Here is a 13,129-nt window from a genome sequence, read left to right as displayed (position 1 = left end):
GGGATCTGATTCTGCAAGATCGTAGACTGACCATCCAAGACCTCTGTAACACCTTGGGACTAAGTTGTGGTACATGTCAACGAATTTTGTCAGAGGAACTGAACATGAGGAGGATTGGGGTGAAGTTTGTGCCATGACTGCTGCAAAATGAACAGAAGCAGCATCGCTTGGAAGTCTGCAGGGAACTTCAGCAACAGCTTCAAGAGGATCCAAACTTTCTTTCGAAGGTTGTCACTGGTGAAGAAAGTTGGGTTTATGGCTACAACCCTGAAAGCAAGCAGCATTCATCGCAATGGAAGAGCCCTTCACCTCGGCCAAAAAAAGCTTGACAAGTCAAGAGCAACATTAAGTCCATGTTGATCTGTTTTTTTGATACTGACGGGATTGTTCATAAGGAGTTTGTCCCTCCTGGTCAGACAGTCAATAAAGAGTTTTATCACGATGTTCTAAGGCGTTTGAGGGAGGACATGAGGAGAAAACGTCCAGAGAAGTGGCGCATGAACGACTGGGTACTCCACCATGACAACGCACGACCGCATACAGCTTACATTGTGCAGGAATTTTTGGCTAAAAACAAGATGGCAGTTGTTCCCCACCCACCGTACTCGCCAGACTTAGCTCCATGTGACTTCTTTCTCTTCCCCAAGATGAAAATCAAGTTGAAGGGGCGAAGATTTGATACAGTTGAGGAAATTCAAGCGGAAACATAGACAGTACTAAACATCCTAACAAAGAAAGACTTCCAGGATGCATTTGAAAAGTGGCAGAAATGCTGGGATCGGTGTATGCACACCCAAGGGGACTACTTTGAAGGTGATGGTGCAGAATAAGATCTAGGTAAGATGTAATAGTTTTTATTAATATATTTCGGGAACTTTTGGATTGCACCATGTATATCTACAAAGGCATCTTAGGCCCTTGTATAAAACAGGAGCTCAAGCTTTTTATTTGGAACAAGGTCAATAAATATTAGTAAAAACATTCACAACCCAATTTAATCAAAATCAATTCATCTGGAAGTATTACTAAGCGCATATGATGAATACGATCACATTGGCTGGTGTGCAAACATTGTAATGAACAGCATTAATGTGTTAGGTATACCATTTTGAAAAGTATTAAAAAGAAGACTATTTTCTATTGCCAACAAATTAACACTCAGCTCCAAATTATCTGCACAAATCAGGGCCTATATTTCAACATCCACCTGCAAGTTATGGAAGAAAATTGCAAAGTTTTAGTATATCCCTTATACTTTTATGACATACCTGTACTCCTTGAAAGGTGTCAATAAGACCTGGGAGTCTTAGCCCATTAGGCTCCAAGACACCCAACAGCAGATCAAATTCTCTGGACTCCAGAGCCAGATCACTCACACAAGTCATGAACAAGTTACCTCCATCAGGACCCTTCATGTTCCTGCAAATACCACAAAAACAGAATTATGATCCATATACAAACAAATATGCATCATTAGAGAGTCAAGTGCAGGAAATTAAGGATCAGTGGAATTCCTGCTGAAATGCCAACACAAAGAAATGTGTGCATTCTCCTTGCAGTAGCACTGAGGACAGACAGACTTTCCTTGGGTTTCTTAAAATTCTGACCTCCTGATTTTGAATTGCCATTACTGTCTAAAATAAATGGTAAGCCAAAAAAATTTTTGTTCTAGCTTCCAGAATACTGACTGAATTTCCAGGATTTTTGGGCACAACCTGTATGGCCTTGGACACAGTAAGTACAGAGAGTGAAATTTGCTATTCTGTAAACCCAAAAAAGATCAATTAATGTTTTATCAAATTAGTACAAATGTAGAAAAGAAAAAGCAAACACAACTTTTGTGAATTCATACAGGTAGTTGGAACAGTCAGCCGGTCACGGTAGCCGAGCGGTCTAAAGCATGTACTGTCTCCACTCGCTTGGAAACCAGGATCGTGGGTTTGAATACCACTCAGGGCATGGATATTTGTGTGCGTTTTTCTGTGGTTGTGTACAGGTAGAGGCCTTGCGACGAGCTGATCACCTGCCCAAGGAGTCCTACCGAATGCGTAAGATCTAGAAAAACTGAAGTGAACAGAGAAGTTCATGGAGGTAAGCCTAGGCCCACTGGGGCTGTAGTGCCAAGGAAAAAAAAAAGTTGGAACAATCTTCATCCTATCCATAGTTTTGCATTTTTGTAGATTTGTACTTTTCTCAACAACTGATTACTAGATTCTCTGATGTTGCTGTTTCAACTACACAGATTTGATATCATCTGAATTACCTCAAGAGTCCAGCTGCTTGTTTCATTGTGTATTGTGTTGCTTGCCTTATTTACACAGACACTGTACAGTACCTTCCCCTCCATGTCACACAGGTCTCCCCTTCCTCTGCTGTTCCACTAACCTTGAATGATGATATTACAGAACACAACTAATACATTTAAAGTTTTGTCTCTCATCAAACACCTACTGTGTTTCAATTGGTACCAAATGCAGAATTTTGGAAACAGTAACTGAAGCGATGAAATGGGAAACATTGGACTGGAATATGAAGTTTGAAATAATACATATCTGTGTGAATTCAGCAGCTCATCAAATAGTGAAATAGGAAGGCAAACTGGATTAATTTTTTGAACAGTGTTCACAATACCAAAGAACACAGTATATACTAAACCCAAGCAAACTAAAGGCTCATTCTCACATGACATAAAATCATGACATTGAATGTCTCAACATATGCCACCATGAACATACAGTTACAATTACCAACATTAATGTTGTGACTTTGCCACAGAATCAAGCTAAGTTTGATTTTTGGTGACAACTGTCTTGACTTTGATACTGAAAGTATCACTGTCATGTGAAAATGAGTCTTAACAGCATTCCCTTTTCTTATGAGTAACTATCGGTGAAATTAATTTCACAATTTCAGTTTGTGACTGTGATTAATATGCTACCATTGTAACGTAACAGGCACAGATCCTGTCTACGTACACTATAGAGTTACAATGTAGTGCATATGGTGTATAATGAGATCTTTATTATAATGAGAAAAAAATATCGACACAGTCAATATGTTAATGTTACATATTGTCACGCATAGTGTGGTATGTGTGACAAAATTAATGGGTTCTAGTTTGGATGATTGGATTTATTAGCACCTTGGTTAAAAGTTCTCTTAATCACATTTAAATACAGCACTACCACTGATTCATACACACTTTCCAGTTCACTGTTGCACATGCACTAGGATTGTGCATCTACAGTAGTTGTCTTCTGGCAAGGGATCTCAACACAGAACCCATCACTTCAAATCACTATGAAGTCTTCTTGTCTTCAATCACTTTGTACTCCTAGTTCCAATTCGCTCTTGTTATACAGCAATGGCACAGACCACATAGAAAACAGTTAAATTGTTGATGATGTCACCGTGTTGCATAGCAAGGTCCAATATGTGGAAATGTGTTTACCAAGACATTGCCTAGAAATGGATTGCATAACCCCATTGTTCTACTGTTGCTTGCCACAGACTGCATAGAAAACAGTTTCCCGTATACTGTTGCATATTTGGAATTGTTTACTGGCTGTCGAACAGAAATGGCAGTTCTTCTATTGTTGCCTGTATTTGCTGCCATGAGAATGTTTATGGACATTCTTCCATTGTTGCATAACCTAGCAACGGACTGTTTACCAAGAATCTGTCTTCGTGTGAACTTGTTTACCAACCCATTGCCTGTCAATGTGTTGACATTTCACAATATATAAGGTGTGACCAAAAAATACAGTTAATGAGCGTGCCTGGTTGTAAGTAGCATGCAATAGATGAAGCCAGTTTCAGAAAAACTTTAACTCTTCAGTTCATATAATGCTAACAAGGATGTGAATGTTAAATTATTCTTTGTTATCTTTACATCCCCATGATAGACACTTCAGCGAAAAAGAAATATTGTCACAGAAGTATTATTATACAAGCTTCAGCGCCATACTGTGTTAGAAGCAAATGGATGTTAAGGGATGGACTTGTAGTTACATATTTCAACCATTTTCAGATATCGGCAGTATCTGTTAGAATGAGCATTTTATTTTTATTTTGTAAATTCTTGTATTATTGGAAGTTGCACTGTATTTAAAAAAAAGCCTCTAACATTACAGCTACTACCAACCTGAATTATTCTATCTGAATATATGATGCAGGTTAAAATGTTCTCAACTCAATTAACACTTTGCAGACCGGCAGTTTAAATATATAAATCACCCTGAGGACTGGCATTTTTAAACCTAGTACCCTAACTTGTGCACTGTTCACTTTAAAAATTAATATAAAATCTCCTAATTCATTTTATGAACTAAAACTTTTGTAAAGTACTTACCAATGCTTCTAGAAGTGCTTGAGGGTGTGATATTTCTGGAAATATTACCCTTTGTGAACTGTGCAAACACAGCACTGCCTAGAAGGATGCTTACCCTTGGAATGTTCACTCTTCACAATTTTCATAAGGGTATGTTTCCGCATATCACCTGAGAGTTGCCCAGGGGTGTCCACATGAGGATTGCATGGGGTGGGAATTGATGGGCGCGGTCGCACTAAGTCTGTGCCTGACTCTGGTTCTGCCGCCACCATCTGGTCTGTAGCCCAGGCCTTTGCCACATTCATCAGAAATGCTTTGTATTTCAATTTTGAATCAGGGTTTAGATTTTTGTAAACCAAAAATGAATTGAAAATGGCACAATTTATAAGCCACAAGGCAACTTTCTTTGTCCATTTTATTTTCCTAGGAAGAGAATAATAGGCCAAGTACTGACCAGCTCTATCAACTCCCTTCATGAACATATTATACTCAGAAATACAAAGAGGCTTCTTTACTTGTCCATGTCTCCTTTGAACATCAACCACGCTCAAATTGTAAATTGTGGAAATCATATTCACAACACAAGTATCCCTATCTCCAAAAGACAGTTCTGCTACTTCAGACACTTGCGTTTGGTCCAATGGAATTTGTTTCACCCTTGGATTTCCAGTAAACTGTCCCAAAGTAGGCGTTTTGTCTACTTTCCCCAATGTGGCTGTCCCCACAATTTTACTACCTGCATTTCTACCTGCACTTTCATCGGAGCCAGTTTCACTTTTATTGTCTGTGGCCACAAGTGTTTGTTGTCCCGTCACTGCCACTGTCTAAATCACTATCACTACACATCTCAGAAGGAATGTCAGATAGCTCAGAGAACAAGTCACATATTGCTTGTTTTCAACCGCTTCTGTCCTTGACTCACTGCACTACTAACTTCCTGCCTGGTACATAAGAGCTTGAAGGGTCAAAGATCATTTTCCTTTGGAGGGGGAACCCAAACAGCAAGATCAAGTTACTGCCTACTAAGCAAATATTCTGGAATAATATTACACAGTAGTCATTTCATTTTGGTGGTGCCAAACAAACGTATAGTGTGTTACAATCTAACGTGTCCTAAAATCATAATAATATGCCACTGGTCTGCCACGTTTAAAAGCGCTGGGCATAAAAATATGCCACCAGTCTGCAAAGTTTTAAAACCACTCACCTCAGAAAATAATAGTACTGCAATGCTTCTTTGGGATCAGAAGCTTCAAACTTGCGAACATACAACATGATGAGCCGAGCCAAGTTCAGCCTTCGAGCAGGAGGTCTATCACCAGGATCAACTGACACTACAAGAATAAAAAGAAAAAAATTGAATAAAACTATATCACAACATATACCCCATTTTTGATTTAGAATTAGTTACAAAGGCGATGAACAAAATCTTGTAACTAGACATCATATAACAATGCTTACGAAACCACTTTGCATGAATAGAAAGGGTTACCTATGGTCAACTCCATAGTTTTTAACAGTGATGCCAACTGATACCAATGTCTAAATTGGTATCTAACGTTTATATTGATATCGAACCATTTTACTGATTTTAGGACTTTTTAATTGACAAATATCTAATTAAATTTAGTTTTAAACAGTGTATCCTGTCTTTGCCTAAACTACAAATTGCCGGTCACGGTAGCTGAGCGGTCTAAGGCATGCACTGTCTTCATTTGCTTGGAAGCCGGGATCGTGGGTTTGAATCCCACTCAAGGCATGGATGTTTGTGTGTGTTTTTCTGTGTCTGTGTACAGGCAGAGGCCTTGCAATGAGCTGATCACCCGCCCAAGAAGTCCTACCATATGTCTAAGATCTAGTAAACCGAAGTGAAATGGACAGTTTCATGGAGGTAGGCCTAGGTCCAAATGAGGGCTGTAACGCCAATGAAAAAAAAAATACTTAAATTATAATACAACCTGCACTTTTAACACTTTGCGGGATGCACACCCTTTAAAATGTTTTTCGCTTTTAAACATGGCGGACTGTTCGCGTGTTAACAGGTTTTTAGAACACGATAAGTTGCAACACACTATACATCGCTCTGGCGCCACCTACATTGCATGCAACTGCCTGCAGATACATGATAAGACTCTGGAATGTTAAGTTAGCTGGCAGTAACTTGACCTTGCTGTTTACTTAACCGACTATAAAAGAAAATGATTTGCCTTCTTCAAGCTGTGTGTATCAGCCAGTAGCTAGTGGGGAGAATGGATCAAGGACAAATTCTCCTCCGATGACCTAGCTGACCTGCCTTGTGACACACGTAGTAATGGATTAATTGTCATTCAGACAGCGACAGTGACGGGGGACAACAAAGAATTGTGGCCACAGACAGTAAAAGTGACAGTAGCTCCGACGATAATGCGGGTAATAACATTGCACGTAGTAACATTGCGGGGACAGCAAAAAATCTAAAAAAATCTAAACCCTGATTCAAAATTGAAATACAAAGCATTTCTGATGAATGTGTCAAAGGCCTGGGCTACAGTCCAGATGGTGGCGGCAGAACCAGGGTCACACAAAGACTTAGTACGACCGGGCCCATCGACTCCCACCCCATGAAGGCCTCATGTGGACACCCCAGGGCGACTCTTGAGTGATATGCAGAAAAATACCCTCATGAAAATTGTGAAGAGTGTACATTCCAAGGGGAAGAATACTTCTAGGCAATGCCGTGTTTGCACAGTTCACTAAAAAAGGAGTATGTCTACATTTGCAAGTTCTGTGTAATGCCACTTCACAAAGGGGAAAGTTTCCAGAAATATCACATCCTCAAGCACTTCTAGAAGCACTGGTAAGTGTTCTCCAAAAATTTTAGTTCAAAAAATTAATTAGGAGATTTTATATTAATTTCTAAAGTGAACAGTGCACAAGTTAGGGTAGTATGTTTAAAAATGCTGATTTAAATATTTAAATCACCGGTCCGCGAAGTGTTAATTAAAACTTATCAACTGTACAAGTGCTAATTATTGAATATTTTCACCTTTACATAATCTGTTATATCTGACAACACATGAAGTCCACTGACATTTTATCTAAACTATACAGCTAAGAAAAATACAGAGGGACTTTTAGACAATGTCTATATATATGTCCACAAAAGAAAAGCAGCTTTGACAATACAGTAATTTGTCACTGTAGGAATTTAAGCTGACATTTCTATGTTAAACACCTGTAGTTTAAACAACAGAAATCAGTCTCAAGTACTGTACATTGCCTTTGCCTGAATTATACACCTGTTATGTATAGTTACATATTCCCTCTTCCTACAACAAAATGAACTGACTTTGTTTTCAGAACTTTGAAACAAAGAGAAATTTGATACTACCAAGAAATTACACAATGCACTGATATGTTGAATCCATAGTGATACCAAATACTTTTTCCCTGATATCACATTGATTTATCAATATCAATTGGCATCCATAATTTTTAATTCTAATTCTAAGCAGCGGGAGCCACACTGAATGGCACAGAAAATGGAATGTCCACCAAATGTTTCTCTGTGGACACATTGGATTTAAGATTTATTGGCCATATGTCACACTACTATTACAGTGCATCTGCTGTGTTGCTGGTCATATGTCACAATACCAGAATGCCAAAATACCACATTACAGTTAGTAGTACAGCAGATAGACAGCATAATTCTTTCCAGAAGTTAGACATTTTAGTATCTGTATCTTTCATCTCTTATTTGACAGCAAGTATCCAAGGTACTTGAATGTGGTGACTTGCTTATTTTCTGTAGTTTATGGGTGATGACACTGCTGGTATCCAGACTACACAGCATCCAGTGGTAATGTGGCTGATGAACTCAAAAAGACTGGGATGTTGTATGCTTTTGCTGTTAATCGCAGTTCTATTTCTTGTGGGTTCTTGGCTGCAAAATGTGACTTGTATATACAGAGTGTTTCACGACTTTAGGGCATAACTGCAGGAGATGATTTCCTAGGTCTTTGTGATCAAAAAAGTCCATATAAACATGTGTCTGATTTTGGATGGTTACAGACTTATGACCGCTTTTTCATTCCCGTACACGCCCTCGTGTGAACCGTGTCTGTCAGCTGTCAGGTCGCTATTTTTAGCCAGCTACAGACACAGCATTCTTGTTATCTCGACACTTGAGATGTAGTACCTAAGGCGGGGTGGGTTGGTATGTAACCGCACAGTTCACAACCAAGCAGCAGCCTGTGTTACGGCCGGCGGTAGCATTTTCGAAAATCAGCTTTAAGCACCAATAAATTCAAATTAAAGGTAATTTCACAAAGTTAACTTTACATTCATACTTTAAATGTATTATGCTGGTTTATTATTTTATTCCGTTTATTATCAGTAATCATTACCTTCTATTCTGACTTTAAAATGGTCATAACTCCGTAACCGTCCAAAATCGGACACATGTTTATGTGAACTTTTTTGATCACAAAGTTATGCCCTAAAGTCGTGAAACACCCTGTATAATAGTTGGATGTACTTCTGTTTGTCTGTCTACCCCAATCTGTTTCTCCCAAACAGCACATTGCAGAGAATATTGGTACAAATAAAAATCTTACTTTTGGGACAGATAACCACAGGAAAATTGTTAATTTTGCTGTTACATTCATCAATTTGGGTCCAAGTCAATTTCTTTTTTCAATCCTTTCCTTCATAAGAAAAATAATGCATTTTCAGTTTTATTCATTTTAAGATAATTTAGTGGTGTGTCTGAATAGTTACAAATAGTGACCCACAATTTTATGTAAGTGAAATTCTAAACACACTCAGACCATTTAGTATGGGAATACAATATTCTTTATGTGGCCTGCCCCACAAGAACTGTGTTCTAAAGATCACAGAAATAATGTCTAAGAACAGACAGACTTCACAAACAATAAAAACAGTTCCTGATAATTGCCTTGCAGATTTCTGTGCATGAACTTGCATGTTGTTTTTTTATTTCTATGTTGAAACTGTCATTCCATAATTGCTTGTTAATGTATTAAGTTTATGAGCTGACATTTATAATTAATCTCCTGAAATTGATATTAATTGGTAATCTGAAAATAAGAGTGTGTTTAAACATGTATTTCTTGATACTTACATCTCGTGCAGTAAATATATTGTCTTATATCAGTGCCAATAGTTTGACAGGCTGAGAACTGTCATAAACATATACAGGCAAAGTTTACCAACGTCGTACATAAAGTGTTCAGATAAAACTCCAGTGTACTAATGTTATCACCATGAAAGGATTATTTTTATTCTGATTCTTTCATTTACTAATGATATGAATGGGAGTAGGGCTTCTATCCATAAGTTTTGCATATACTCACATAAAGGAGCCTGCACATTTGATGGAACACCTAGCAAATGATGTTCATTGAGTGCTATTGCAATGTGCACAGCATGAACCCGCAGTTTCTCAGTGCGGGCCAGAAATTCAATTGCTGCTTCAAACTGACCAGTAAGAATCAGAACTTGGAAATACACATGTGGCTGCTCATGAGCATTGTAGTGACTTTCACCTGATAGAGAAAAAAAAAAAACAACTGTGAGAACATTTTTAAGATTAATCGCAAACAAAAGCTATAACTTAGATATATCCTAAATTTGTTAACATTGTCACATGTATGTGTGATTATAGATGGGGTCTGGATTGGAGAATCAATTTATTGACCACTTATACACACTACTTGGAACTACAATTACAGCAGTATTATTGAAGTCACAGATCACCACAGCACCTGCTAAGCCTTTTCCAGCCTCCTGTGCCTTCACCAGCCCTTACTTGGCAATGGCTTAGAATAGTGGAGATTCTTCAACTTGTCATGCTCAGGTCCTCGTTATGGCCGCCCATGCAAACCTCATGTAAACTGTCAACTCAACTATAACACCATTTCTCCTCAGCCTCCCTTGCACAGCTCAACTGAAATGGTTGCCCCAATTCTCTTCTTTATAACTCCTCAGCATGGACCACATAGAAAACACCCTGTTTCCAACAGTAAGTCTACTGTTTCATGCATATTAGTTCCATGGGAATGTGTTTACCGAGCCATTGCTCAGAAATGGCCATTTATCTACTTGCCTATTGCAGAGCAATGGCTGTACTTGTTTATTTTGAGGTCTCTGCCTAGTAATGGGTCTATACACCACAATATACTTCAAATATAGGGACAGGAAATCAGCAACAGCTTCTTTACTAAAGAATCAGACAGGGAGACACAGAGACAAATACACACACCAGCACACACATATTCACAAACAAATGAAACCACCAAAACTACTTTCACTAACTTCAGGGAGCAGTCTACCTTGATAAGACAATTCTTGCTCATGTAGTTGAGCAATTACCCACTTTTTACAGAAAAGAAAGCTCTGTTACCATGGTCCTAGGAGCCCACCACTTAATCCTGCCTTAGGCCACCAAAATCCAGGCAAAATGCTCACAAATAACTGATTTTAATCGGGCATTAAACCCATTCATTGTTAGTTGCTGGGTGTTAATATGCATCTGACTATCCAGACTGGGACACCAATGTAAATTCTCGGATTAGGTCAAAAAAGAAATTCTGGCTTAACTTAACTCAATTTTGGCTGCCATCTCCTTCAAAATAGTCTCACTGGGAATGTATACAATGATCCCATCGTTTTTCCCATGCTTCAAAAGCATTATGTAAGTCATTTTCCTTAATGCTGTTGAGTGCCACTTGTGACTCTCTTTGGATGTCAGACACTGTTTCAAAACGTCATCCATTCAGTTTCATTTTCAATTTGGGAGACAAAGCAAAATCACAGAGGGCTAAGTATGGCGAGTAGGGAGAATGGGGAATGATAACCATGTTGCTGTTAGTCAAAAACTCGGTGGTTTTAAGGACGTGTGGGCGGGCATGTTGTTATGATGAAGGATCCAGTTGAGGTTGCACCAAAGTTCCAGTCTTTTTGTCACATATTTCCTCTCAGGTGTCTCAAAAAGTCACAGTTGACCATAGTGTTAGGAGGAACAAATTCAAGGTGAAAAATCCCTTTCACAATAAAAAAAAACAATGCGCATGCTCTTTGGTGAACACCAGACTTGCCACCTTTTTTGCTCTTGGTGATTGTGGGCCCTTCCACTGCAATGATTTTGCTTTGTTTCTGGATCATAACTGTAAATCTAACTTTTGTCACCCCTTATGATCCTAGAGATAAAAGTTGAGTCCTCGTTAGCCTTTTCTTGTAGCTCAAGACAAACGTTTGTGCACCACTGCTTTAATCGTTTGTCAAGAGACAGAGAACAAAATTTCATGACAATGCAGCACATGTCCAAATTTTCTCTTAAGATTTCCTGGCAAACTCCATACCTGATCCTAATGGTGTCTGCAAGCTCACAGAAAGTTAGAGGACAGTCTTCATGGATGAATTCTCATTTTTTGTCAACATTTTCTGTTGTTTTGCTGGCGCTTGGTCGCCTTGAACATTCGTCGTCTTCAACTGACACTCGGCCAGCCTTGAAACTTGAATGCCATTCAAAAACCGCAGTCTGGCTTAAAGAATGTTCTCTAAAAACCTCATGAAGCATTTCAAGAGTTTTGGTAGCAGATTTACCTAGCTTTGCACAAAACTTGATGCAGGTGCAATGCTCGATTTTGCCATCCATCACAGACAAAACGAAACACAAAATTGAGAAAGCACTCATGTAAAAACAATGTGTTCACCGCGCAGTGTCACATGGCAGATTTATGAAATAGGCTTGTGGAAGTGTGACCTTTAACTCCCCTCTCATCTCTTTTTCACTGGGGCAGTTACAACAATAAAAGTCTGGGAACTTTTCGATAGCATCTTGTATACATGAACAGGTTGTTTTCACCTTCACAACTCATTACCTGAACCTCTAATTTCTTACACTTTTTTTGGTATAATTCCTAAATAGACTGATGATACAGTATTTTGACAAAACAACTGCATCCATAAAATACACTATGTGTTTTTTGGGGCAGAAGTTAAATCTGTGGTGATGCCTACCATATTCTTCAAGTATTAATGACTGTAGGTGAGCATAAGTCATTCTGTCTGTAGCTTGAGTTTCTGAGCTGTCTTCTTCATGGATCTGACAAAGTTTCAACCATATATAATCATCTGCAGCCTTCGCTACTTCTGAATGTTCATCATTCACATCACAGGATCCAATGACACAGTACACAGCCCTGGAATATAACATGAAGACAGAAAGAAAATTGAAACTGTCCATTAACAGATCTAATTAAGTAATTCAAACATTTCCAGAATTTCATGACCAAAATTTGGGAGCATAATTAATGTGCTCAGTTATTGAATGTACATAGGGTCAGTGATGTTAGGCAGACAAAAATCCATACAGCTGAGCCATTAGTACCTGACCCTAGCCCTTTTGAGGTTAAAAGTGCTATTGCAAAATTGAAACGATATAAATCACCAGATAGTGATCAAATTCCGGCAGAACTTATTCAAGCAGGAGGCGAAATATTATGTTCTAACATCCACAATCTAATTACTTCTATTTGGCATAAGGAAAAATTGCCCGATCAGTGAAAGGAGTCTATTATTGTACCCGTTCACAAGAAGGGTGATAAAACTGACTGTAGTAATTATCGGGGGACATCACTGCTATCAACTTCATATAAAATTTTGTCCAATATTCTTCTTTCAAGGTTAAGTCCATATATAGATGAAATTATTGGGGATCATCAGTGTGGGTTTCGACATAACAGATCAACTACAGATCAGATCTTTTGCATTCGTCAGATATTGGAGAAAAAA

General features: G+C 38.5%; 2 protein-coding genes across 7 annotated transcripts in view; one reads left to right on the top strand and one right to left on the bottom strand.

Moving 5' to 3' along the window:
* The window catches only part of LOC111868580 (ADP-ribosylation factor-like protein 2-binding protein), a 26,099-nt gene extending 24,379 nt beyond the window's left edge, over positions 1–1,720 (top strand). The window contains exon 6 of the mRNA XM_023859365.2: positions 1,673–1,720. Coding sequence (XP_023715133.1) covers positions 1,673–1,687 — 15 coding nt within the window. The 3' untranslated portion in view covers positions 1,688–1,720. The remainder of the gene's footprint in view (positions 1–1,672) is intronic.
* Positions 1–13,129, bottom strand: part of LOC111868578 (nuclear pore complex protein Nup93) — a 54,798-nt gene that overhangs the window by 10,942 nt on the left and 30,727 nt on the right. For all 6 annotated transcript variants that reach the window (XM_023859359.2, XM_023859357.1, XM_023859353.1 and 3 more), the window contains exons 9-12: positions 12,356–12,537; positions 9,688–9,879; positions 5,538–5,664; positions 1,269–1,419 (exon numbers count right to left, since the gene is read on the bottom strand). In XM_023859359.2, coding sequence (XP_023715127.1) covers positions 1,269–1,419; positions 5,538–5,664; positions 9,688–9,879; positions 12,356–12,537 — 652 coding nt within the window. The remainder of the gene's footprint in view (positions 1–1,268; positions 1,420–5,537; positions 5,665–9,687; positions 9,880–12,355; positions 12,538–13,129) is intronic.

This window comes from Cryptotermes secundus, unplaced genomic scaffold (genome assembly GCF_002891405.2).
Source record: "Cryptotermes secundus unplaced genomic scaffold, Csec_1.0 scaffold330, whole genome shotgun sequence".
In the NCBI taxonomy this organism is placed as follows: Eukaryota; Metazoa; Arthropoda; class Insecta; order Blattodea; family Kalotermitidae; genus Cryptotermes; species Cryptotermes secundus.
Note: the sequence above shows the minus strand (reverse complement) of the source record. Positions and strands in the feature narration are given on the sequence as shown.